Source organism: Epithele typhae, assembly GCF_022376455.1.
Source record: "Epithele typhae strain CBS 203.58 chromosome Unknown BXZ73scaffold_1, whole genome shotgun sequence".
In the NCBI taxonomy this organism is placed as follows: domain Eukaryota; kingdom Fungi; phylum Basidiomycota; class Agaricomycetes; order Polyporales; family Epitheliaceae; genus Epithele; species Epithele typhae.
In genome coordinates, this window is record NW_025954192.1 from 588,234 (window position 1) to 612,251 (window position 24,018).

At 57.2% G+C, this 24,018-nt stretch overlaps 11 protein-coding genes across 11 annotated transcripts; 6 read left to right on the top strand and 5 right to left on the bottom strand.

The window, feature by feature from the left end:
* Positions 1–323: 323 nt before the first annotated feature.
* BXZ73DRAFT_95493 (uncharacterized protein) lies at positions 324–2,307 on the top strand (the record flags this gene model as incomplete). The annotated part of the gene is made up of 5 exons (XM_048026804.1): positions 324–468; positions 537–778; positions 1,428–2,068; positions 2,178–2,260; positions 2,291–2,307. The coding sequence occupies 5 exons, from the start codon at positions 324–326 to the stop codon at positions 2,305–2,307; spliced, it is 1,128 nt and encodes a 375-aa protein (XP_047883701.1).
* Positions 2,308–2,491: 184 nt separating this feature from the next.
* BXZ73DRAFT_72858 (peptidase M24) lies at positions 2,492–4,053 on the bottom strand (the record flags this gene model as incomplete). Its single annotated transcript, XM_048021805.1, has 7 exons — positions 2,492–2,596; positions 2,652–2,761; positions 2,820–3,009; positions 3,071–3,183; positions 3,244–3,379; positions 3,444–3,991; positions 4,026–4,053. The coding sequence occupies 7 exons, from the start codon at positions 4,051–4,053 to the stop codon at positions 2,492–2,494; spliced, it is 1,230 nt and encodes a 409-aa protein (XP_047883702.1).
* Positions 4,054–4,878: 825 nt separating this feature from the next.
* On the top strand, positions 4,879–6,221 carry BXZ73DRAFT_37512 (uncharacterized protein; the record flags this gene model as incomplete). Its single annotated transcript, XM_048018025.1, has 5 exons — positions 4,879–5,033; positions 5,090–5,236; positions 5,292–5,572; positions 5,629–5,726; positions 5,781–6,221. 5 exons carry the CDS (start codon positions 4,879–4,881, stop codon positions 6,219–6,221), a joined length of 1,122 nt encoding a protein of 373 aa, XP_047883703.1.
* Positions 6,222–6,356: 135 nt separating this feature from the next.
* Positions 6,357–7,191, top strand: BXZ73DRAFT_37381 (IGPD-domain-containing protein; the record flags this gene model as incomplete). Its single annotated transcript, XM_048017987.1, has 5 exons — positions 6,357–6,494; positions 6,550–6,660; positions 6,703–6,798; positions 6,860–7,044; positions 7,095–7,191. 5 exons carry the CDS (start codon positions 6,357–6,359, stop codon positions 7,189–7,191), a joined length of 627 nt encoding a protein of 208 aa, XP_047883704.1.
* Positions 7,192–7,364: 173 nt separating this feature from the next.
* On the bottom strand, positions 7,365–9,837 carry BXZ73DRAFT_37108 (CDC45-like protein; the record flags this gene model as incomplete). The annotated part of the gene is made up of 8 exons (XM_048017943.1): positions 7,365–7,512; positions 7,568–7,921; positions 7,972–8,427; positions 8,487–8,801; positions 8,854–9,005; positions 9,060–9,230; positions 9,282–9,509; positions 9,568–9,837. The coding sequence occupies 8 exons, from the start codon at positions 9,835–9,837 to the stop codon at positions 7,365–7,367; spliced, it is 2,094 nt and encodes a 697-aa protein (XP_047883705.1).
* Positions 9,838–10,068: 231 nt separating this feature from the next.
* Positions 10,069–11,832, bottom strand: BXZ73DRAFT_86203 (zinc-finger of mitochondrial splicing suppressor 51-domain-containing protein; the record flags this gene model as incomplete). The annotated part of the gene is made up of 4 exons (XM_048024114.1): positions 10,069–10,280; positions 10,316–11,008; positions 11,060–11,272; positions 11,328–11,832. 4 exons carry the CDS (start codon positions 11,830–11,832, stop codon positions 10,069–10,071), a joined length of 1,623 nt encoding a protein of 540 aa, XP_047883706.1.
* Positions 11,833–12,667: 835 nt separating this feature from the next.
* Positions 12,668–13,593, top strand: BXZ73DRAFT_95497 (Scramblase; the record flags this gene model as incomplete). Its single annotated transcript, XM_048026805.1, has 8 exons — positions 12,668–12,697; positions 12,751–12,858; positions 12,913–13,095; positions 13,150–13,169; positions 13,232–13,319; positions 13,379–13,397; positions 13,448–13,490; positions 13,548–13,593. The coding sequence occupies 8 exons, from the start codon at positions 12,668–12,670 to the stop codon at positions 13,591–13,593; spliced, it is 537 nt and encodes a 178-aa protein (XP_047883707.1).
* A 277-nt stretch (positions 13,594–13,870) lies between these two features.
* Positions 13,871–17,364, top strand: BXZ73DRAFT_37776 (metalloprotease; the record flags this gene model as incomplete). Its single annotated transcript, XM_048018077.1, has 17 exons — positions 13,871–13,910; positions 13,975–14,330; positions 14,384–14,483; positions 14,535–14,915; positions 14,965–15,068; positions 15,122–15,414; positions 15,465–15,913; positions 15,967–16,046; positions 16,100–16,230; positions 16,283–16,444; positions 16,499–16,674; positions 16,730–16,773; positions 16,824–16,831; positions 16,882–16,992; positions 17,044–17,107; positions 17,161–17,271; positions 17,326–17,364. 17 exons carry the CDS (start codon positions 13,871–13,873, stop codon positions 17,362–17,364), a joined length of 2,649 nt encoding a protein of 882 aa, XP_047883708.1.
* Positions 17,365–17,599: 235 nt separating this feature from the next.
* BXZ73DRAFT_37501 (mannosyltransferase) lies at positions 17,600–19,181 on the top strand (the record flags this gene model as incomplete). Its single annotated transcript, XM_048018021.1, has 6 exons — positions 17,600–17,750; positions 17,806–17,905; positions 17,957–18,262; positions 18,345–18,737; positions 18,786–18,939; positions 19,005–19,181. 6 exons carry the CDS (start codon positions 17,600–17,602, stop codon positions 19,179–19,181), a joined length of 1,281 nt encoding a protein of 426 aa, XP_047883709.1.
* A 157-nt stretch (positions 19,182–19,338) lies between these two features.
* Positions 19,339–21,129, bottom strand: BXZ73DRAFT_95499 (MFS general substrate transporter; the record flags this gene model as incomplete). The annotated part of the gene is made up of 9 exons (XM_048026806.1): positions 19,339–19,362; positions 19,418–19,592; positions 19,663–19,723; positions 19,832–20,021; positions 20,076–20,124; positions 20,273–20,560; positions 20,619–20,840; positions 20,901–20,999; positions 21,059–21,129. 9 exons carry the CDS (start codon positions 21,127–21,129, stop codon positions 19,339–19,341), a joined length of 1,179 nt encoding a protein of 392 aa, XP_047883710.1.
* Positions 21,130–21,766: 637 nt separating this feature from the next.
* On the bottom strand, positions 21,767–23,209 carry BXZ73DRAFT_95500 (uncharacterized protein; the record flags this gene model as incomplete). Its single annotated transcript, XM_048026807.1, has 6 exons — positions 21,767–22,501; positions 22,558–22,601; positions 22,654–22,782; positions 22,836–22,957; positions 23,022–23,118; positions 23,170–23,209. 6 exons carry the CDS (start codon positions 23,207–23,209, stop codon positions 21,767–21,769), a joined length of 1,167 nt encoding a protein of 388 aa, XP_047883711.1.
* Positions 23,210–24,018: the final 809 nt, after the last annotated feature.

Here is a 24,018-nt window from a genome sequence, read left to right on the forward strand (position 1 = left end):
GCAACCTGGAGATCATGGCGAGCCAACTCTCTTGCCAAGTCGTGACTGTCGTTGACCATCTCGATATCGTAGACCACGAACCCCTTGTTTCTATTCTACCAACAAGCGGGAGGTCCTGTGCGTCTTGGAAGGTTCTACACGACCGCCACGGACCGTGTGGTCTCATTGAAGCGTCTCGCTGGGTCATACTTTAATGTACACGAGGATGGTGTGGTTCTCTGGAAGGCAAGTGCCTCCTCTATTCACCTATTGCGTCTGCGTGAACGTGTAAATCTACCCAGTTGGTGAATCCGTGGCCCAACACCGACATTGCCGCAGAAAAAATGAGCAATCTCGTCTTAAGCTTAAGCCCTGGTCTCCTCGATGACTCAGTGGGCAAACGCCTCGGTGGAGACGACCCCCTGTTGGTGTCAGGCCTCGGTGAGGGCGTCAATATTTTTATCACGCTGCCCACTGCTATTCCTGAAGGTCAGTAGAGCCACACATGTTGCACAGATTCGTTGCCCAGCTGTGATCTTCTTCTCTCCGTCTCGTAGTATCCGCCGAAAAGCTGTCGACCTTCAAAAAGTGGCAACAGGAGGCCATCGACCGGTTCTGGAATGGACCCGAGAGCCCTTTCGAAGCCCAGGACGGCATCGAGTACATCCGTCCTGATGTCAACCTTCCCGTACCGACGGAGAAGGTTATGATCCGCCAGGATTACAAAGATATTTGGGCCCATATGGGCTTGCATCCCTCGGAGAGCCTTATAGTCATCGGACATCCTGGGATAGGTACGGTTCGTGTCGATCATCTGTTCTCAGCGTCCATCACACAGGAACAACCCTTTTTATTTGGGTGACGCTGCTAAAGTGTCTCTTCAGCCGTCGCCCAGTCTTTTTCTCCCATAAGGCCGCCTTTCGTGGTCTTTTTGCACGAGGTATATTTGCGCTAATGACTGGCGACCGGGAACCGCCGCGCGGGGTGTTGGCTCTTGTCGATGGTTACGAGGGCGTTGGAGGACTTTCCGAAGAACTACTCGGGAACCCAACTATCCTATCTTGCTCCCCTCAACGACAGCTTTACAAGGAGTTTCGGAATCGGCAGAAAGCAAAGTTCTGGGCAGCGAAGCTATGGGAGAGGGATGAGATTTTTCGACTTGGGTGAGTAGACGGCACTTATAACGTGGTCAATCGTCTCCATCTCGCCCTAGGCCATTCCGAGAGGAATTCTATTCCCCGGTGGAGATCATGCTGTTGCTCGGACCGTGCGCTCGGACGTGCGCTACGCTTATCCGGCGGACTTCCCGGGGGTCCAAGATAGATATTGGTGAAGCTGTGGCCAAAATGCAACCCTATGGTCCTGCTGCGACCTTACTTTCCTATACTGATCTTCTCCCCATCCTCGACGTCGACGTCGATGGATGTGACGACCATTTCTTCATGCAGCCCACCGTTACGGGACCCCGGACTTCACTGTCCTTGGAAGCCGTGGCCACATGCATCATCCCCACCGACTTCCTCTTCATGCGCGTCATGAAAGTTGTCATCGAAAGCGGACTCGCTCATCGTGAAAAGATGTTACGAGCTCTCAAACCTCTATCGGCTATCTCCGACTACGCTTTCAAGACCTTGGCTCTCACCTGGTGCATTTCGGACCACCTCATCTGCCAGATCGACGGAAAGGAGAGGGACTTCGTCCTTTCTGATGTGATGACCCACTCCTTCGACGACTTGCCGATTCTTGGAGACCAAGCCGACGACCTGATGTTCGTCTGTCCCGAGGACTTCTCTACGGTCGACGCCTTTGTCGTGAGCGCGGACCGCTCCCACATCGTATTCCTCCAGGCTACCATCGCCACGAAACACCCATTGAAACAAGGCGGCGTTGGTCAAGTCCTTTCGAATTTACTCGAGCACGGTGTTTCGTTCACGCAGGAGACACGTTTCTCGTTTATCTTTGTGGTCCCCAAGGACACAGACGGCCAGGTGCTTGCAAACCACTTCAACGGGGCCGAGGGATTCTCTCAATATTCTCCGGAGAAGGGGACCCACGGTAACCCCGTGCGGAAGTACCAAGGCGAGGTCGGGTACGCAGTTGCCGGGGAACACACCTTTGATAGACACCAGGCGAGCGAGTTAGATTACCGGCAAAGATGAGTCGTCTAACGCTTTCAGTTTTACTTCAGCTGTTTTCAGGGGACTCGACATCAGCCTGTTCCCACGCGAAGCTTTGATCGAGCCGGAGGCCATCGAGGAGCAGTCCCACGACATGTCCGAATGTGTTAGTACAACTCACCGATGCGCTGCAGGCCTCTGGCTTGAGTGAGCCCCGTTCAAGGAGAGAGACGGCCATGTATTGTATCCGCGTGACAGCCGGCGCCACGAGAACGGGCAATGTAGCATTGTTGTAGCATCACGCAGCTGTATCATTACGACATGGTGCAATCCATGGCATTCTACAGACTATGCGTGCAAGTCCGTCTATCGAAGTCCAAGAGATGTGGATACGATCATGGAGTCCATGGCCCAGACGCAGCCCCTCCGACGCCTTGAGTCAGGTATTGTGCGACTCCGTCGTCGTCGATGTAGAAGCAGTCTTCGAGTCGGACTCCGACCTGAGAAACAGCAGCAATTCAAAATGGTGGTTCCCTAGAAAGGCGATGTTCTCACCTCTCCCTCGATGTAAATCCCAGGCTCGTCGGAGAATGAATTGCCTGTGAGGATGACATCTTCGGTGCCTCCGCGAAGGTAGGGTGATTCGTGGACTTCCATGCCAATACCTGTGTGAACCGACCAAGATGTGAGTTTCTGCCCCAGTTGACGATATGGTGTACACACCGTGACCAAGCCTATGCGTAAAGTACTTGCCGTAACCCGCGTCGGAAATGACTTTCCGAGCTTCGCGGTCCACCTCAGCAGTAACGGTACCATTCTTGGCCGTTTCTAGAGCTCGAGCTTGCGCCATGTGCACGATGTTCCAGAGCTTCAGCTTCTCTGCAGAGATTTCGGACTGCGGTAAGGCGAAGGTCTGACAACGCATGTGAATTCCAGCAATGTCCATGGATAGATAACGCGTGGGTTAGGCTCACTCTGGTGACGTCGCTTTCGTATCCGTGCAGCACACCGCCAGTGTCGATGAGGATGAAGTCGGTCTTGCCCAGTACGCGATCAGTTCCGGATCCATGAGGCAACGCGGCGTTCTCTGTCGGGAGATCATACAGCTTCATCAAACTTACCCAAGCAAGATGATGCATTGACTGACCTCCGAAAAGAGTCAGGGCGGACGTATCCTTGAGTCCCGCAGTGCTCAACGCACTGACAACGAGGGACATTGCCTCGGATTCGCGCATGCCGATGTACATGTGATCCCGGGCGGCCCTGATAGCGAGGACTGTGACCTAAGTTGCCCAAGCGCACGGCAGTGATGAGCACGGCCGTTTTCTCGAACAAAGGACCACTGACCTCGTTCACGTATTTCATGATTTCCAGCTCCTCGGCGCTCTTGCGCTCCCTCAACTGCCTCAGTTCAGCCGGCGCGATCGTAACGTGAGCCTGGGGCGCCGCCTTCTGTAGACTGTCCGCAATGAACATCCTGATCCCTCCGTCGACATAAATGATCGCTTCCTCCAGGTTCGGGATGAGGGCGAGCGCCTGCGCGTACGGGTCACTGTCCTCGGGCCAGGCGGTGTAGGTGACCGACGACGCGCTGGGCAGAGGGAGCAACATCGCCCTGGTCTTCTCGAACGTCGGAGTCAGGATGGAGACGTTGGCGTGGATGGATCCGAGGCCGTCCGTCTGGGGCTGGATCACGAGCAGCAAAGGGCGCTCGGAGAGGTGCCAGAGGGAGCCGGTGAGGTTGGCGAAAAAGCCGGCGTTGGCGCCTGGTTCGGCGACGTACGCTGCGGCGCCCAGCGCGTGGAGGGTGCGGGCGAGGGCGTCCTGCCGCTCCACGAACGAGTCCGCGGCGATGGGCGAGACATCAGCGCAGTGGGTGGCGAGGTGGGAGAAGTCTGGAAGTTTGATAGCCTTGGCGGATCTAGACACCTTTACAGGACCCAGGTAGTCCAAGCATAGGCGTACTGTCTCGAAGCCGAGAGCGACAGCGAGGACGAGGACCTGTCGAGGTGCTTATCAGCCGACGATAAACATTGGACAGAGTGACAACGCAGACAAACCCATAACAGCCGAGTCATACATCTCTTCGCGCGATGACCGTGTGCATGGCACAAGACCTCTTCCCTGCTTGCTAGGGATGTGCCTTTGCTTCCGGTAGGGCTCATGGCTGAACGGAAGCTGGTTTGGACCTGAACTTCGAGGCGCCCGAGGGGGGAGGGCCTAGCGATCCGTGGGAACGACGCGTGGATCACCTGCTCGCGTGACAACAACGCGTCGGGGCCTCGCGAGACGCGTCTAGATCTTGACTCACTCCTTCCTCCATTGAGCAGCGTTGCCTACCATCCCCGAGGGCGTCGGCCGAGGACCCAAATCCACACATATACGCAGGCGTGCTCGTTGACAGCTCGCCAGTACTTATCTAGTCTCCCCCATGGATACCGACACGCTTTTGGCCATTCTGTCCAGCCTCATTCACCCACTCGACCTTGCTCAGTCGACACTTCTCGACGCGCTCGTCAAGGCGGAAGGCGACGTGGACGCTGCCGCGCGAGCTCTGCGCTCCGAGCCGCCCAGAAAGAAACGGAAAGTCACCCCCACGACTGGGCTACAGGGTTGGCTCAAAGCCGACAGCCACAAAGACGGCGGGCGGACCCCGTCCCCAGTAAAACAGCACAGAGTTGTCGAGGATACACCTTCAGCATCGTCCAGCGGCTCAGTATCTGCGAGGACGTCCCCAAGCAAGCCGACCTCCGAGGCCAAGACCGTCAGCAATGCCGAGTTTATGGCCTTCTTCCGACCTCCCAACTCCGCAAGTGGCCCAGCAAAGCAACAGCTGAATCGGCAGCCGCCACTCACTCTTACCTCGCCTCAGATGGTCGCTGAACATGTCCCTTGTACCTTGCACAATTCCATCCTACCCCCTGACGTAGCCTGCAGGTATGCGCGGAGGGGACGAGCTTCTACTCAGCGGTACTGAGCTACACTGCGTGCAGGCTGTTCTACGAGATGCTCCACCGCAGTCGTGACTGGAAGCAGAATAAGTGGTGGCTGTTCGATCGCGTAGTTGCGAGCCCTCATCGCACTGCATTCTTTGTCCGGACTGAACCAAGCGAAGATATGAAAGAGGCCGCACAGTATTGGTAGGAAGTTTCTGGTTGCAGATGGGTTTGCTCGATGCTCACATGCCTTGTATAGGTATAATGGCCGCAAAACCGACCCACCTCCTCAATTTCCGCCTGCCATGGAAGAGGCATGCCAGATTGTCGAACGCGTGGTTAACGAGGAGATGCGCGAGAGGAAACGATACCCCCTGGAATGGGGCGGGTATCCGTGTGAAGAAGACGAAGAGCCTGAGATCTGGCGTGCTAACGTCGCAGCCTCAAATTGCTATGCTGGAGCGAAGGAGAGCGTTGGCTTTCATTCAGATCAATTGACGAATTTGGGGCCGTACCCTACAATCGCTAGTCTGAGCCTTGGTGAGCCCGGCCATCCTACGTGATTCCATGGAGCAGACTGCTGATAATACCTATAGGAGTGGGTCGTATATTTCGACTACGCGAAGTGATCCCGACAGACGAGAAAGATAAACGAGCGGCCCGTACGTATAACATCCCCCTAAAACACAACTCGGTGCGTACATGCGCTTGTCAGTCCGTACCACTCTTATGTAACCCCAGTCCGTAGCTGGTCATAATGCACGCCTCTTGCCAAGAGATGTACAAGCATTGTGTGCCCGTGCAAAACACGATTGACATATTCCACCCCCCGTTCCCACCCCCTCCTGACCTTGTCGAAGAAGACGCGGATGGTAGGTTGAGCGACTCCTCAAACGCTCGGATTAACATCACATTCCGCTTCTACCGCCCAGACTTCCGCTCTCAAACAATACCCAAATGCAAGTGCAACGTCCCATGTATACTGAGGCCAGACATGAAGAATCGGTACGAAGAGGCGCCCGAGTCTTCACAGGATGCCAGCCGGAGTTTAGTTGCGAAATATTGGTGGACGTGTTACGCAGGAGCGCAGAACGAGGGCAAGGGGTGTGGGTATTGGAAGGTCATGGACGTGCAGGCGGAAGGGCGAGGGCCTTTTGTAGGAGATGTTTCTACTTCGAGGCCACCATAGGGCAATTTCACGGACGAACTGAAGCGGCGTGTATCGCGCCTACCAAATGCGGCACAGCGAGATCTGACTCATCCACCCACGACGCCTGCTCATCCGCCCAACCTTGTGCAAGCAGACAACTCCGACAAGCCCAAGATGCAAGCACGCACAGCGGTCGTCGAGCGCAACACGAACGAGACGCAGATCCGCTGCGCGATCAACCTCGACTGCCAGCCTGGGACGGGCAACAAGCAGGAGATCTCCGTCTCGACCGGGATCGGCTTCCTGGACCACGTACGCCCCGCGCGCTCTGGGCCACACATCGCGCTGAAGTGCAGGCTCGCGATAGATGTTCCACGCGCTCGCGAAACACTCCGGCATGTCGCTGCAGCTCACCTGCAAGGGCGACTTGCACATAGACGACCACCACTCGGCAGATAAGCCTCTCTACCCGCCTTTCGTGTCTCGCTCCCCCAGACTGAAGTCCGTTCGACCCGCACAGGACAGCGCCATCGCCCTCGGGACCGCGTTCAAGCAGGCCCTCGGCGAAGTGCGCGGCATCCGCCGCTACGGCACCGGCTTCGCGCCCCTCGACGAGGTGCGCCCCCTCGTTCGGCCTCAAAGTCCGACGTCCTCACCTCGTTCGAATCCGAATCCAGGCCCTCTCGCGCGCCGTCATCGACATCTGCTCGCGCCCGTACTGCGTCACGGACCTGAAGCTGAAGCGCGAGAAGGTCGGCGACCTCTCGACGGAGATGTTCCCGCACATCTTCTACTCCTTCGCGATCGCGTCCGGCGTCACCCTCCACGTCGACGTCCTCCGCGGGGAGAACGACCACCACAAGTGCGTCTGGCAGACCGCGCGTTCGAGCGTGCTGACTTTGATGATCGTAGGGCCGAGTCGGCGTTCAAGGCCCTCGCGCTCGCAATCCGTCAAGCGATCGAACGCACAGGGGGTGACGACGTTCCGAGCACGAAGGGTGTGCTGTGAGGCATCGAGAGGACGTAAAGAGAAGACGCTTGAAGGTGCAGCTGGATGCTGTTTGTAGGCTTGCTGATATATAACCAATGTGGCATCCAAGGGCTGAGCGAGATACATCTAGAGATACAACGGGCGGTGCGAGAGGGACAAGAGTATAGGACGAGAGGGAGCACAGGCAGGACTTAGAAGCGTTCCCTACTCTCGCACAGCGTCTCGAGGAAGACCTTGAGATCATCTCTGTTGATCTCGAGCACGCTCGTGTCGAACGTGCCGTGCCGCGTGCGCGCATTACACCGCTCTTTTGCGTCGAGGAACGCAAGACCGAACTCGCTGGACCAGCGGTCAGCCTCCATACATACTCGGCACGTCTGGTGACATCACTCACTTCTTCCGGACATCGTCGAAGTCGGCCGCCCCAGTCACACCGACGACGATGAACGTGTTTGTCCTCTCGTTCAAACATGCGACGACCACCGGCAAGCTCTTGCGTTTGCTGCGGGAGTACGCTGGGGTGGTGGGGTCGACACGGTCGCGAAGCGCTTCGACGAGCCACAACGCCAGGCGGTTGAGCACCCCTGGGTGAACGAAGAGCTGCAGGTCGGGACCTTGGGTGATGAGGACAACGCGATGACCGCGCATGGTCTTGATCTCTTGTCGGTCGATGATGGAGGAACCTTGCCGGATAATCGCTCGATGCAATGCCATGGAGAGCCTGATCGCGTCCTTCTGTCGCTCGATGCTGTGGGAAGTCTCAGTGGGAGGTAGTGGAACGAGAGAGGGCAGACGTACTCGTTCAGGGCATCAAACGAGGACCAAAAGTTCTTCACCCACCACTCCACATCTTCGCCCTCGCCCTCGCCCTTATTCATGCCCTGCACCTGGGTCTTCACCATATTGGCAAGCGCCCCGGGGGGCACGTTCTCCCTGTCGTCATCTCGATGGCGGCCCTCCTTCCCGGCGTCCCATACCCTGCCGCCCCCAAACCAGTCGCCGCCGTTACGTGCGCCTTCCTCTTCGATTTCGATGCGCGTGCCCCCGGCGATGTCGAGCAGTGCAGAGAGCGCCTCGACGGCATCGCCCGCCGACAGTGGTTGTCCGCGGTAACCGTAGCAGCGCGTGAAGGAGGGATATGAGAGTTCGACCAGGCTGTACTCGGGCGCGAGTTGATCTAGCTTCTCGCGAAGGGAGGCTTTGAGGTCCTTTGCCATGTGAGGGTATGGTTGTTGTGTTTCGGGTATTGAGAAACTGCAGCCACGCAACAATGAGGTGGGAACCCAACGAGAGAAACGTTTGGATGGACGCACCCCATCTTCGCGAGCAGTCCGGTCAGACGCTTACGGCCTCTTTCTTTCCAAATACCGAGCTTGCTCGCAACGTAGCTGGAGTGGTACATGGCGTCATACAGGTTCCAATGCCTGAACATTATGAAGCGGAACTCTTCAGTGGAGTAAACTGCGTTGTCGTCCGGGCTCTGAGCCTTGAGCTCATCGCCCAGCGTCGGGGGTGGTGCAGGATTTAATCGTGCGACTTCGTCGTTGTAGATCTGCTGGTATTTGTCGTACTCGTCCCTTGACACGCGCGAGGTCACATATTGGTATGTGAGTCCGAGGATGGCAAGCCTGAACGATACACCGTGAGTGTCAGGGAATAGCAAGAGACAGTAGGGCGCACCATAGAAGGTCATTATCGACGCGTTCAAGCACGGTAGCTAGGATGTACATCGTCCCAGATGCGCTCTGACCATACCAAGTACCAGAACGATAGTACTTGATGAGTCTGTGCTCGTGCTGTTCGCGCTCCTCTCGAGAAATGCGGTTCGGTTGCTAACGAACGCGAATGAGCGAAGCTGTACGATATGAAGCGCGAACAAGACTCACGTCCAGTTTCCGTCGCTTCCCTCGTCGCCCACCGTCGTTTGACGATCTCCTTTTCCTCGGAGACGACGCAGACGAAGCACCATCTTCGTCATCGTCCTCGTCTTCCTCGTCCGTTCCATCTTCGTCCGAGTCGAAGTCCGAATCCTCATCCGAGTCGACCTCGGGCGCATACTTGATACCGACATCTCAGCCACGGCCCACCGGAGGAACGTGTCCACTCACTGTCAGGACTTCCCAAGCCTTCCGCTCTTCCTGCAACGACTCCACCCCACCGTCGTCCCAGATGACAATGCGATCGCCGTTCTCTCCGGCACCGAACACGCTCGACAAGTTCTGCGGTCTTGACGAATCGATTACGTGCACCGTCAGCGTTGGCGGGAAATCTCCGAACCATTCTGGCGATGGGAGGTCCAGGATGGCGCCCATGTTGAACATGAGGAGGGTGTGTAGCTACACAGATACGAATTGTTCTCAGCAAACGAGCACGGGTATACTGCAGCCTACTCACGTCCGCATATGTAGCTAGCTCGTCTCGTATGCGCTCCAGCTCTGCGTGTCCCGCCACGGGGATGATCCGGTACATGACGTCGTCCTGCTTGAGTATGTCCGAGAGCATCTTCGAGGCGCATAGCGCGTCGACGTCCGGCGCTACGAGTATGACGACCGAGGAAGCGGCGGTTTTTGGAGACCGGCGGTGGGCGGCGAGGATCTTGGCGTATGCCTCGGCATAGGAGGGCTGGGACGCGGAGGATAGATGTGGGGGTGGAAGATACACCATCGACTGGTCAGTGTATGTAGAACGGCGTGCGTAGCAAGCGAGAGGGAAGAGGCCAGGCAGGGAGTCGGATAGCGCGGGAGACGCGACTGGACACACGGTCAACACCGCGTCGTTTATGCACGTGACACGCGTCAGACGCGCTTGTGGCGTGAGTGAGCTGCACATTTGCGGGGAACTTTATGAGAGCAAGGGGTGAATAGCATGCATTATACGAGTGTAAGTACTTTAAGTCTACTCCGGCGCGCCAAGGGAGAGCCCAAGCCAGCCGCGATGCTCTTGTACGTCCCGCCTCTTTCCGCGAATACCCCACACTCCCCAGTTGGTCCTCACCATCACCCGTGGGTCGAAGTCCGCGACCTCCCACTTTTCGCTCTGGAACGCGTTAGGTCCGGGAGTAACAATCCAGTCGAATTCCCCTGCTACTCCCGGGGCGGTCGAGAGGACTGGACGTCCCGCTCCACATCCACAGGCGAGAAACCGGTGATGAAGATCGGGCACTTGGTGGCCAGTAGTTGAGGCATGACAGGACCCCACTCGGTTGGCGACGCGACTTGCAGGTAGGGCTTGCCTGTCTCCGGGTCCATCGACGTCTGGGAAGGGAAGCCCAAGCCGGGGGAGAACATGAAGAAGCAGTCCGTGTAAGGGTCGAAGGTTTCCGCGAACTGCGGGTGCACTTCTGAATAGTTCGCGCGCATGCCTGTGATGGTGAGAGCCGCAGTGTATGGGACCGTGTACGAAGGGACGCCGTAACGCTGAATCGAGTCTCGAGTCCGCTTGAGGTACGGGATGGGAGCAGGGGTAGGGGGCTCGTAGACATTGGGCAGATACGAGGGCTCCGGGTCAGTCAGTCCGCCGGTGTTCTCCGAAGAGGCTTGAGTGGTTTCTGAGGAGTACTCTTTGGCTGCTGGAGCAGGTTGCTCGCTGGATGTTGTTGGTTTACTAGAAGGCTTGTAGACTTCACTTGCTGGCCTTGGTAGTGAAACCTGGGGGCCGATGAAGTAGATGTGAAACATGGCGGACGGGAAGAGCATCGTGAGCTGCTCCCAGACATGAGGAGGTAACGATGACTCTGCGCGTGCTCCAAGAATGAATATCCTCATTTGAGGTTTGGTTTCTGCGGCCTTTGGCGTCTCAGGAGTCCCCAGAGGGACGTGAAGGTTGGTGCGGAGGGCTACATAGAAGCATGAGCCGAACATATCGTTTGTGGTAACAGGAGGCGTACCAGCTAGTGACCGACTCCCTTCCCGGGTAAGTCGCTGATTGCTCGTGGTGAGATAGCTGTATTGGTGCAACACGGAGCCGATGGTGATGGGGTAGGTCAGGATCTTGCTAGTGTGTCTCCGTGACCTGTCCGTGTTGAGTGACGGGAATTCTCTGGTATACCAGAAGACGTCCCAATTTGAGAACGAGAGCGCGGCGTCGAAGTCGTGCGGACCTGTATTTCCATATCCATGAGTTCAGGCGGTACCTGTAGGACATTCTTTGCGTACCAGGCATGTCGAACTCCGTCATCTTCCGGCCACTCCACAAGTCGTGCTCATCCTCATTCACTTCCCTGAGCCTCCCACAGTACTTCGCGTGTTCCTTGTCCGCTTTCCAGTGGTCCTCCGAGCAATGTGTCGGCCAGCCGCAATCTGGACAGTCAAACGCGACCGCTTTCGGCTCGTTCTTCGCGTCTTCATGGGTGTGCACGCCGTGATCCTCGTCCACACAGACCGGACACGGCGCGAGCTGGCGGATGGCAGAAGCCCGCGCGCGGATGTCTGGGATAGGTGACTTGGAAAACTCGTGGAAGAGATTGTCTTGCGAGAGCAGCGGAGCCCTTTCCGTGCTTGGCTCGTTGGCGGCCCTGGGCTTCTTCTTGAATAAGCTCAGGAAGGTGCGGGAGCCGGTGGGGGCGAGAGAGGCGCGAGGGATACTGCGCGGAACACTCCTGGTGGGCCGGCCATGGACGAGAAGGATACGCGCTGCCCTCCGGGACGCGAGGGAGAGCATACGGAGTGACGGCAGTCGGAGAGAAGTGCGCGACGCCCAGAACGCTGGATGCCCCGCCGAGGCTCGCAGAACACCGGGGCCGCCCGCTGGCACCGCGACGCGTCTTTGCCGCCTCCGGTCGCGCCTCCATACTTTACCACTTTCTTCATCCCGACTGGCGTCCTCTCTTCAATCTCTTGGAATTTGGACTGCTGGCGAGCCCATCAGCCGTCTGTGCTCGACTGAACAACACTATGCTTTCGTCAAGAGCTGTACTCCGCGGTGTAGCACCTCTGAGGAACGCACTACGCACGCCTGCCGCAAACTCCGCCGTCTCCCGAAGTATCATAACTCGTGGTTATGCGCTCTCTCGGTTTGACAAGGAAAGACCCGGATGGGGTCGCGAGCGACGTAAAGTCGAATCACAGCGACGCGTCGAGCCGAAACCTGACGAACCTCAGGCTCAAGAACAACAGCCCATCAACGAGTCAGACATCTGGGAATCGTCGATGCGTGCCCCGACAAGTGACCCACAGCAGGGGTTGGAGCGGTTGCTCATGACCAGTGATAGGCTTCTTGTAACACGGTACGTCCTTCCAAACATTTGGATATGCGCTGGAGTGACGAGGCAATCTCAGACAAATAGAAATGCTGAACCTGTTCATCGGGTTTGAGCAAGCTAACAAATACGTTATATGTGCGTCCGTATCTCGCTCTACTTGCGATCACTCTAATACGCTACGCAGCCAACGAGCAAGGGGAAACGCTGGGATATATTGCTGAGCAGGGTGGTGGAGTGCTTTCAACGATTTCGCGTCAAGTCTTCCGAACCCATCGACCTTTCCGGGCTGTCGTAATGGATGCAGCAGGTTCTCCAGTCCTCTGGGTAGGAAAAAAGGTCTGACGTCAGTTTATATCTACTGACCTGACTCTACACAGTTGCGAAGGCCTTTCGCATTCATCAATTCTCGGATGTACGTCCAGCGACTCAAGAACTTCTCGGAGTATACTGCCGACGGCAGACCCGTGCTCGATACGTTCGCGGAGGTTCAACAACGCTGGCATCTCTGGCGTCGGCGATATGATTTGTTTCTTCGTCAGGACCCACGCCGCATCCTCACCCTCGCTGACGAGCCTCAGCCGGAACCAGAGCCTGATGAGAATACCTTTACCCAGTTGGCCCATATAGATGGTGGCTTCTGGGCTTGGGATTTTGGCCTTCAAGATGCGACTGGGATCCCCTTTGCTCGCGTGGATCGCAAGTTCCGTGGGTTTGGTCGCGAAGTGAGCCCATTCTGTTCAAATTCGTTTGAGCAGACACTCATCCAGCTGTTTCAGCTCTTCACTGATACAGGCCAGTGCCTCGGATTCAATATTCACCTTCCTTTCTCATAGTATATGCAGGTTCATACCTTGTTAGCTTCTCTGGAACTCGATACCTCCAGGACGGTGGTATTGATGAGACTGAGCCGTATTCTCTCCGCAACCTGAACATGGAAGAACGAGCAGTACGTAGTAATTCATCCATTAATTATCTTTGCACACTGATTATTTTCCCTGCCTAAAGTTGGTGCTGGCAACTGCTGGTACGTCGGTACCTATCTCGTCCCAAAACTCCACTAACCCGTATGTATAGTAAACATCGACTTTGACTACTTCTCGCGACATTCTTCCGAAGGGTGAGTTAGGAGCGGATGCCACGATTCACTTGCGCACTATGTTGATACTATCGACAGTGGGGGATTCGCCCCTTTCCTCCTGTTGGCGGCTTTGTTCGAGTGAGAGATATCTGCCTAGCGCAAGTAGGCACTGGCTAGACAAGTAAAAACTACACAGAGCACTAGTGTCGCTTAGCTACTACCAATTCACTGTGCATGCTCAACAAGCCGGCGACGACCTCGTGTTCAATTGTGGTGCTCGCTTGTGATGGAAGGTTGCCGGGGGACACCGCCACTGGCAGGCCAATCGCGGTGACGGCCACGTGCCTGTTCCGGGGAGGCGACTGGCGCGGAGGCGCCGGCCACACGCGTTGCTCTCCTCCGTCCCTCACCTCGCCGGCATGGCGGACACGCGAGCCCCCAGGCCGTCCACGGACGAAGGTGAGCTCACTACGCATTTGTGCCATGGCTCTGCTCACACCCGACGTGCAATACCCCGAACCAGAGAGCGCACCGATGCTCCAGAATGTCTCCCACCCCGACGACGACCCAGCAGCGCCGGACGAAGAGCCTAGCTACCTGGAGCGCATCGCCGCCATTGTTCAAGAACCTCTCTCCCCACTCACCCAACTCCTCTTGATTGCCGCTCTCATATTCCTGCTACTCAGTTCCGTCTTCATTGGCCTGTTTGCCGGCGCCCAGCATAAGTTGAACACCGGCACGGGCGGAGGCTCGAAGACTGTAGTGGTCACTTCCACCGCTACGGCCACGGCCACCACCACCACGCAAGTCACAACCACCGCGGTCTCTACGACCACCGTCATCATTCCCGCCCCTGCACCCACTGCACCCCCCGAAGAGGTACTTACGCTCATGTGCTTATACAGCAATGACGTCTACTCACTCGCCTCCAGCCGGTTTGCGTCTCTGCGTCATGCATCAGCCTGGCCGCGTCGGTTCTGTCTTCTCTTGACGAGACTCAGGATCCCTGCGAGAACTTCTATGACTTTGCGAGTGAGTACCGTCGTCGTTGCGTTCGTTTCATGCGATTTACCACCGCCCCAGCCGGCGGTTGGTTGAAGGAGAATCCCATACCCTCCGACAAAGGACGCCTCGGCCATTTCGACGTGCTCGCCTTGCAAAACAGGCGTCTTCTCCAACAAATTATCTCCGAAGACTCCTCGTCTCGGTTCGCCGAGGCGTCGGCTCTCATGGACGACGACGACGACGACGCGTTGCTTCTCAAGAAGCTGCGCGGTCTGTACAACTCTTGCATGGCTGAGGATCACCTGAACGACCTGGGCGAAGCCCCATTAAATGCTATGACTAAGAAGATCAAGGAGCTTTTCCGGGGCAAGACGGTCGTGGTTGACGACTTCAGCGCGAGCACGCCGGAAGAGGACAGGCACAGGCTCACGGCCACAGTCGCCTATTTGCATTCTCGTGGTGAGTCTTATCTTTGGTTCTCCGACCGCACAACGCTTATGTATCAAAGGCATCGATGCTCTGTTCAGCTATGACATCGAGGGTGATGCGGGAAACGACCCCAACCTCATGGCTCTATGGCTCTCTCAGGCTAACTTAGGCCTTCCTTCAAAGGTATGACGTTGTCGTTGTCGTTTGTCTTTGCGTTAAATAACCTTTGTCTGCAGGAATACTACGATGAAGAAGCTATTGTCGAGCTTTACCGCACAGTTTTGCAACGTCTATTGATCGTGGCTGATGACAAGGACGAGCAGCTCGAGAGTGCATCTGTCACGACCGTTCCGTCGACTGGCTTGACGATCCACGAAGAGCGTCTACGCGTATGGCCCCCTTGGCCCTGGCCGCCCTGGGGCGACGACGATGACGGCAACAAGCCCGTCAACCGCACGGAACGTGCCGATAAGCTGGCGAAGTCTATTGTGAAGCTCGAGAAACAAATCGCGAAAGCCAGTCTTGACCTGTGAGGACCACTTGGTTCATGGGTCCTGTAGTTTCTCACCTTCATCATAGCGACATCCTGTACCAGGACCCCATCGCGACGTACAACCCCGTACCGTTCAAGAACGTTAGTCACCAGCTTCCGGAGTTCGACTTCCCGGCGTATTTCTCCTCGTTCGCGCTGCGCAACTTCCCCGACACGATCATTTTGACTTCGACGACCTACCTGTCTGATCTGTCGCGCATCCTGAACGCCACCGACAAAGACACCCTCGAGGCATACTTCATTACTCGTGCCGGTTTGTCCTATGGTTCTTACCTTGGTATGGAGACCGAGGCGTGGCAAGCCACCCGCGGCCTTCAAGAAGTCCTCAATGGGATCAAGAAGGGTGCCGTCGGTGACCGCTCAGAGTACTGTATTGCGCGCGTCGAGTCTGCCATGGGCTTCGCGCTCGGACGGTACTTTGTTCGGGAGACGTTCGGTGGACAATCTCGTGAGAAGGCCACGAAGGTCATCACAGGTGGGTAGTCCACCTTCGTCTAGTTGAATAAGATGTGCTAATATTGCGCACAGATATCATCAGCACTTTCAAGAAGTCTTTGGCTAGCATTGCATGGATGGATGATGAGAGTGCCACCGCAGCTGCGGGCAAGGTGCGTCCCTTTCTTGGTCGTTTGAGCCAGCGACTATAACATAACACGAACAGGCGGATGCTCTTCGTATCAAAGTTGGCTATCCCATGTCGCCCAACACGGAGAACCCTCGCTCGTTGGTCAACTGGTACAGGAATGTCAAGATCAATGTGGCGACCTTCTTCGATAACATCGTCAGCGCCAAGTAAGTCGAGTAAACCCACGGCTGCTTGGAATCTCGGCTCAGTATGATACAGCGTTGGGGACGAGATTCGCCGCTGGTACCAGATTGGCAAGCAGCGCGATCCCGAGGCATGGGAGATGTATGCGTCGACCGTGAATGCATACTACAACCCGCCTGGGAACGAAATCGTCTTCCCTGCAGGTATTCTCCGTCCTCCGTTCTTCCATGTGAACTGGTGAGTAACGTTGTCTTCACTCCGCGAGTCTTTCAGCCTCTCATATTCATTCAGGCCCGGTTACATGAATTACGGGTCCTTCGGTCACGTCGCTTCACATGAGCTTACACACGCTTTCGATTCTGCCGGTCGCTTGTATAATCAAGACGGCAAGCTTGAGGAGTGGTGGACAAACAAGACGAGTGAAGGCTTCAAAGTGAAACAGAAATGTATCGTCGATCAATATTCCGGTTTGTGCTGATTATTCGACTGCGTAAAGAGTCACTATCTAACAATCTCCTCCAGAGTACACTATCGATGATGGAAAGGGTGGCAAAATTCACGTCAACGTAGGTTATGATTGTTTATACGACGGATGTTTAGCTGACTGATTTTGCAGGGCAATTTGTGAGCGACTAGATCCCCCTCCCGAACGTTCTCGACTGACACTTATATAGGACCTCTGGTGAGAATATTGGGGATAGCGGTCTGATTCAGGCCTTCCGGGCTTGGAAGAGTCAGTACAGCGAAGAGTCTGAGTTCCTCCTCCCCGGTCTCAGCTATACTCGGTTTGACCTCCACTTCCTGACCTCGCGACCTTTGCTGATACACCTCTACAGCGAGCAACTGTTCTTCATCTCCTTCGCGCGCAGCTGGGCCCAGAATATCAAGCCAGCAGCCGCTGTAGGTCTTTTCAATAATGAGTGTTATGTATCGTCTAATACCACTATTTGCAGGTTGCCCGTGTGCGAACAGACCCGCACTCGCCCAATCAGTTCCGTGTCGACGGCACAGTCTCCAATATCCCCGAGTTCGCGAAGGCGTTCAAATGCTCATCCAAGGCGAAGGTAAGTTGTGTTCTCTCGCATCTGCCGACGCCGTCTCTCTGACCGCTTCTATAGCTGAACCCACCGAACGAGAAGAGGTGTATGTTCTGGTAGGGTACATGTTGTGGTTTGGTCGTTGAGATTTGTGTACAATACGGGCTATCTATTTCCTTGTTTCGTTTTTTTCTGCACGAACGAGACTGCTATGTCCGATGAATGCGGGTTGCACGTGCTGTACCTATGGTACTTTCAGAGGTAAGTATTGAGTGAGGGCGCCGGTCGCCGGGCCGGCGGAATGCCTGACTGCTTGTCGCGGTGCAGCCACAGCTGTCTTCAAGCCCCCACGCACATGTCTCAGTCTCCCTCCCTCCGGCTCTTGGACTCACTATGGCACCTTGGGCTGAAATTGCTGTTGGATCCGCAGTACTTCGTTGTACTTGCTGGGCTGGTAGTATTGGGTGATGCATGTCTGACGCAGCTCATCATACGGTTCATCTCATGTAAACCCTGGTGTGCCTCATGCTTGTCCGGTAGTCATCGCTGACTAAATTTCAGACACAGAGATTGACTGGGAAACGTACATGTACCAGCTGGAGCTATACCTCAAAGGGGAGCGAGATTATGCACTAATTTCAGGCCCTACTGGTCCCATTGTGTACGTCCGTGATCCTCTGCAACAAACGTCTCTGTTCACCCACAAACTCAGCTATCCTGCCGGACACGTTTATGTACATCAAATCCTGTACTATCTTACAGATGGAGGACAGGATATGTGGCGAGCTCAGCAAATCTATGGGGCCCTCTACATCGCCGGCCTCTTCCTCACCACCGCAATATACCACAAGGCTGGCAACCTCCCTAACTGGATACTCCTACTTCTCCCTTTGAGCAAGAGACTGCACTCCATTTACGCCCTCCGCCTCTTCAACGACTGCTGGGCCGTCCTCGCCTCCCAAGCCGCCGTCCTCGCATTCGTGAGCAGCTGGGACGCAACGGGCATCCTCCTCCTCGGGTACGTTCTCCCCCTCCTCACGCACGCCCTGCCTCTCCCTGTCCCCTCCTCCTCCATACCCATGCCGACACCCGCACTCCAGATGCGCGCTCTCCGTGAAGATGAACGCGCTGCTCTACGTCCCGGGCCTGCTCGTCGTGCTCTTCCAGCGGCGCGGCGCGGCGCGCACCCTCGCCCTCGCCCTCCTCCTCGCGCTCACCCAGGCCGGCGCGGGCCTGCCGTTCCTGCGCGCGCACCCGCGCTCGTACCTCGGGCACGCGTACGAGTTCTCGCGCGTGTTCCTCTTCAAGTGGACCGTCAACTGGCGCTTCCTTGGCGAGGACCTCTTCCTGGACCGGCGGTGGGCGGGGGGCTCCTCGCGGGCCATCTGGGACGCTCGCCCTGTTCGGGTGGTTAGGTGGTGCAGAAGGGAGGGCGGTGCGTGGAGAGTGGTGAGCAGAGGCTTGTTGAGCCCGTTGAGCGCGCCCGCGAAGCTGTTTTGAGTCCCGACTGTGAGCGTTCTCCGCGTTTTCCGTCACGTCAGGTGCCTTATTGTGCTTGCTTCAGACGTGGTGACGGTGCTGTTCACGTCGAATCTCATCGGCATCGTCTTTGCGCGGTCGCTCCACTACCAGTTCTACTCGTGGTACGCGACGCAATTGCCGTTCCTCTGCTGGAGAACAAAATACCCCGTTCCCGTCCGGTACGCTGCAGAACCCTCCTGTCCAAGTCAATTCGCTCATCATGTTTCGCTACATAGAAGGTTCTTCTACTCGCCATCGAGTACGCATGGAACACCTTCCCCTCAACGAACCTTTCCTCCGGCACTCTGCTCGCCGCACATTTGCTGTTGCTCGCAGGCATCTGGTTCGGATACTCAGAGGGCAAAGTAGCCACCGCCGTTCCAACACACTCCGGACGCTCTGAGAAGGTCGAGTAGTGTATTGCTGTCGTGTCGCTTTGCCATATACGAGTCTGCTCTATGTTACACTCCGAATACTGTACAAACGCAATATGTTCATAAACATATCAGCCCCTTATCCCCCGTCTACGACAGTCGATAGCGACTTTTATCAAGTGTGGCTCTCTAGACGAGGCTAAACCCGGTCCTTCCACACCTTCTGAAGCACCACGGCAGCGAAGCAGGCTACCACGCAGGAAGCGCACGAGATCCACGCCGTCGCACTCCAGCAGTCGACGCCCTTGCAGACGTCGTCGCCGGGAGAACGTGGCGGTCGGCGATGGTTGCGTAATGAACGAGAATATAGACGTGCCCACGAACGCGGTGTAGGATAGGATGCCGTAGTTGCGCCGAGGCTGGGCAGCCCCAATTGACGACATGATTCCTGGACTGCAAAAAAAAAAAACACGCGCCGTCAGCCGCAACAACACGACGGGCAGGAAAAGGGTGAGAAACGCACATGAGCGTGAACGTCGTCCCGTACGCGCCCCGGTGCCGACCGCGAGCGGCCAGACGTCCTCCTGCGCACGCACGCGGAGCGCGGTCCACGCGAACGTGAGCGCGAGCAGCGCGGGCGTGGCGAGGAAGAACGCCATCCGGGTGACCGCGCGCCGCCGCGGAACGCCCACGAGCCGTCCGGGCCTGGGTCGCGACGGGGGCCACGGCATCCGCGAGGGGCCCGACGGCGAGCCGGGAGAGCGTGTTGGCGAGCGCGAGGAGCGGACGGCGTGCCCGACGTTGGCGGTCGTCGAACCGCCGCCGGGACGCGGAGGGGAGCGAGAGCACTACGGAGCCGAGGTTGGAGAAGACCATCTCGGACTGGGGAGTGCGGTGAGAGGAGGGGCGGACGGGGAGTGGGGAGGAGGGGCGCACCGAACCGACGACGAAGGTCATCCAGAGCGCGAGACCCAGAAGTAGGGGTCTTTGAAGAGGTCGATGGTGCTTCCTTCCCGAGGAGCTTCGCAGGCGACGACATGAACGTCGACCGGGTCTTTCGGTGTGTCCTCGTCGTCGATGTCGCGTCGTGGAGCAGAGGACTGGTCTCTGTTGACTCTTGTGCCGATACAGACTCTCCATCTGAGCGTGTAGGGGCCACTTTAGAGCTGCCCATGGGGATGGTACCGGCGTTTTGTGCTCCGCGGAATAGTACACAGGACGTGAGGTTGGCGATTCCCGCGAAAAGAGCCAGGAAGGTGAAGTAACTGGGGAGGTCAAGGGTCTCGCCGGATGGGGTGAAGTGGGAGGCGATGAGGGAGAGGAGGAGGGGAGACATCCCAAAGGCTGCCTGGCTCAAGCCGACCGCGACACCGATGTACTTATAGAACGCCTTCGTCGCGGAGAAGACGAGCGCGAAGCCGCTGTCTTGTGCATTAGACGTACAGACACAACGCACACAAACAGGAACAGGACACGTACGTGCAAACGGTGGCCAACCCGATCAACGCCCAGCAGAAAATGAGCGTGTTGACGGTCTGGGCGGACGCGTGCGTGCCGGGAGGTACGGCGGCCACTTCTCTCGCGAAGACCCCATAGCCGATTGCGAACATGACGGACGCCGCTAGGGAGCATGACCATGTTCCCAGGTTGTCTATTGCGAGACCAACAATCGCCGCGACGGGGTACTGAGAGATCATACCGCTGAGGAGAACACATCGCTGAGAACCACTGACCGACGGTCTGAGTGAACAGTCTCCTCACGCTAGCGATATAGATGTGAGTTGCGGCTGCGACAGCTTCAAGTGCTCGACCAGTGACGGCGCAATGAGCGGAAAGGCATAGACACCTCCCGCGCACACCCTGTGTCCCGAGCATGGGTCAGGCATGGATGCGCTCGGGGAAAGGTAGTGAAGACGTACGCGTTCATGGCGACACCACAGCACACAAGCACCGGCCAGAAATAGCCCTTTAACGCGTCGGTGAGCCGCATCTTGAGGCGGTGGAGAAAGGGGGAGGAGAACGAAGCTGAGTGGGTGGAACGCGTTGGTGCGCAGTGACCGTGGGCATCTTATCAGATAAGCCGTGCTCCGTCATCCGGCCTGTGTTGCCGATGATTCAATGTCTGAGGCTATGTTTATACGTGAACAGAGGATAAACCTCGCGTTCGGCTCCAACCCAAGTTCAGTTGGCAGTCCTTGCTTGGATCATCATGCGCATGTACCAGGCAGATGGCGTGATGGTTTACTGCGAGCTCTAGGCGGTGTCGGACAGGCACTGGAAGTCCAGTTGTTCCGTAGCTAAACGGACTTTGGCACCGGCGGTTCTCCGTTGTTCTCTCCGAACAGCAGATGGGGTTTCATGCGTGAAAAGTGAATTGCAAACTCGTACACCACCTCAGTGCTACACGAGCGAGCTGCACGTTGTCTCGCGGACGGTCCATAGCAGTAGTAGTAGTACAACAAGAACCGTAGCTTGTGTGTCGGAAACGACAGCTGCGTCCGCACGCGGCTCGCGCGGCGGCGCCGTCGCTCCAGAGTCGAGTCGCCAGCCTCCACCTCTCGTGGGGAAATGTCGCTAGGCAGCTTCGCTCCGGCGCGCCAGGCCGCTCGCAGCCTGACGCGCGCCGCTCACCGGCCATACGTGCTGTGGAGGCGCGTCATGTCCAGCGGCGGCGGGCGGTTGCTCTTGCGCTTCGACTTCCTGGACCCGTTCGAGCCCGTGCTCGACGTCGAGCTGTTCGAGCTCTGGCGGGAAAGCGGCACCTTGGGCGAGGGCACGACGGGGAGGGGCATCCCCTTCCGCGAGGGGGTCAATGCGCTCATCGGCGGCTGGCCGTTGAAGGACGCGAGTGATGCGGACCGTGGGGGGACGCCAGACCCGAGCGGTGACGGCTTGATCGTAGACGTGAAGGGGACGTACATCGCCGATGGCGGGATGCCCGTTGGTGTCGACGTCAGGTCTGAGCGATCAGAGCCGGAACCAGATCCTGAGCTGTCCGAGCCCGAGCCGTATTCGTCGGAATGAGGAGATGCGGGAGTGACGGTCGAAGATATCCAAGAAGACTGGAGAATCCTTGCGGACTTGTTGGCGGAGCGTGCCGAGCGCGCGGCGGAAAGCGGGGGCGCTGGCGACGCCGTCATCTTCTCGGAATCGAAGGTCGTGCTCCGGAGGTTAGAGCTCTTCATTGTTGACGACCCCATCGCTGCCGAGCGGAGCGCGGAGGACTTGAGCGCTGCGCTACGGAGCGTACCAACCCGTGAGGGCTTCTCGTTGTGCACGCGGATTTGGGGCGTGGACGCGGAGGGGTTCGACCATGTTGTGCGCATGGTTGGCTGCACTGGGCTGTTAAGGCTCTGGCGCAGCTGGAACCAGGGGTAGGTGCGCGTGTTGGCGCTCCAGACTTGCGAGTCGTCCACACAGTGAAGGATGCGAACACCATCAGAATAATGAAGTAGACGAGCACTGCATATCTGCGTGAGCGAAGGCCATCGAAAGAGACGGCACGAACACGCACAGTTGGCAACCCCTGCCCATCCAGCTATTTGGATAACCCGAGTGGTGAGACAGGAACCAGGAATAAGAAGATCTGTTGCAAAGTTGCATAGCAGACGTGGGAGTTGCATGGTGGTGAGGAGGGCACCAACTACGCATGCCTGTGAGCTCGAGCCCGCAGTGCGCAAAATGTTGGGGACATACCGAGATTGAGGACCCAGAACACGCCCACCCACGTCGCCTCAAACCACACCCGACTGACAAGGGCGTTTTTGCGCAGGAGGTCAATGTACATCACGGGGAAGATGTAGAGGATGCCAAATGCACTAATGGCGATGTTGAATGTATCCGCAAGTGCTGGAAAACAGTCGGTTGTTTGCTCGCTCGCACGGAAGGGAGACACGCACGATGCAAGTCCAGTTCTTGCGCAAGGACGAGATTCCATACAGAACACAGCAAATTACAGCATTGCAGAGCGTGAAAAGAGCTGGGGACGCGGTGAGTGACAGGTGGTGGGGAGAGAAAGCGAGGGACTGACCGAAGGCGACGTAACGGCAAACAGAGAGAGGAGAGACCATGGCGAACACAAGCAAGAGCGCAGAGTGAGGTGGGGGATTGGACCGGTCGACGGTGGTGGGGTCGGATCTGTTAGGCCAACACGATGAGATCAAGTACCAGCTCCGTGTCCGGAATCCTGTCCGAAATGCGTCTAGCAAGTGGCCTGGGGAGAAGGAAGGAAAAGAAAAGGGAAGGAAAAGAAGGTGAAAAGCACAAAGCTTGCCTCGCTCGCCCTGCCCCGCGACATAAATGGGCCCGGCTCTGCATCGCCTGCGTTACGTCAGCGGGCCTGAAACCGCGCGAGTTTGATCGTTCGGTTGTTATGCCCACCCGTCTGGCACTCCGCCGAGCTTGGCCTCTTCGCCAGTGAGGGTTCTGACCACTGCCGATAGACAGCTGCCAGTGTGGCCTCTGCGTGCAGCCCCTGTGGCCGCTGCGCCTTCTGGTCTCGACGCCGACAGGATAAGAACAGCGCGGCGTGCATGTCCGCCATCATGCGCGCTGTGATGAGGACCAGCGGCGGCGGGCGCCACGCAGACGAGCGCGGACTGGACCTGTTCGAGCGCATTGTTGATCCGGAGCGACCGCGCTGTCCCGATTCCCGATTTTGTCGCTTCGCTAGCATCTTATGCGAATCCACGGATGACAACTAGGAGTGCAGAGAAGCAGCGCGAGGGACATGGCAGTTGGTCAGAACGAAGGTTGCAAAGTGGCGAGACCGCCGGGCTGCGTGAACGGCGCTACTCGTGTGTGTCTGTACCCAAACAGATGCACCAAACAACATCAGCGCTCGGTCAAACCTGCGACATGATGTCCTTCGTTGACCCAA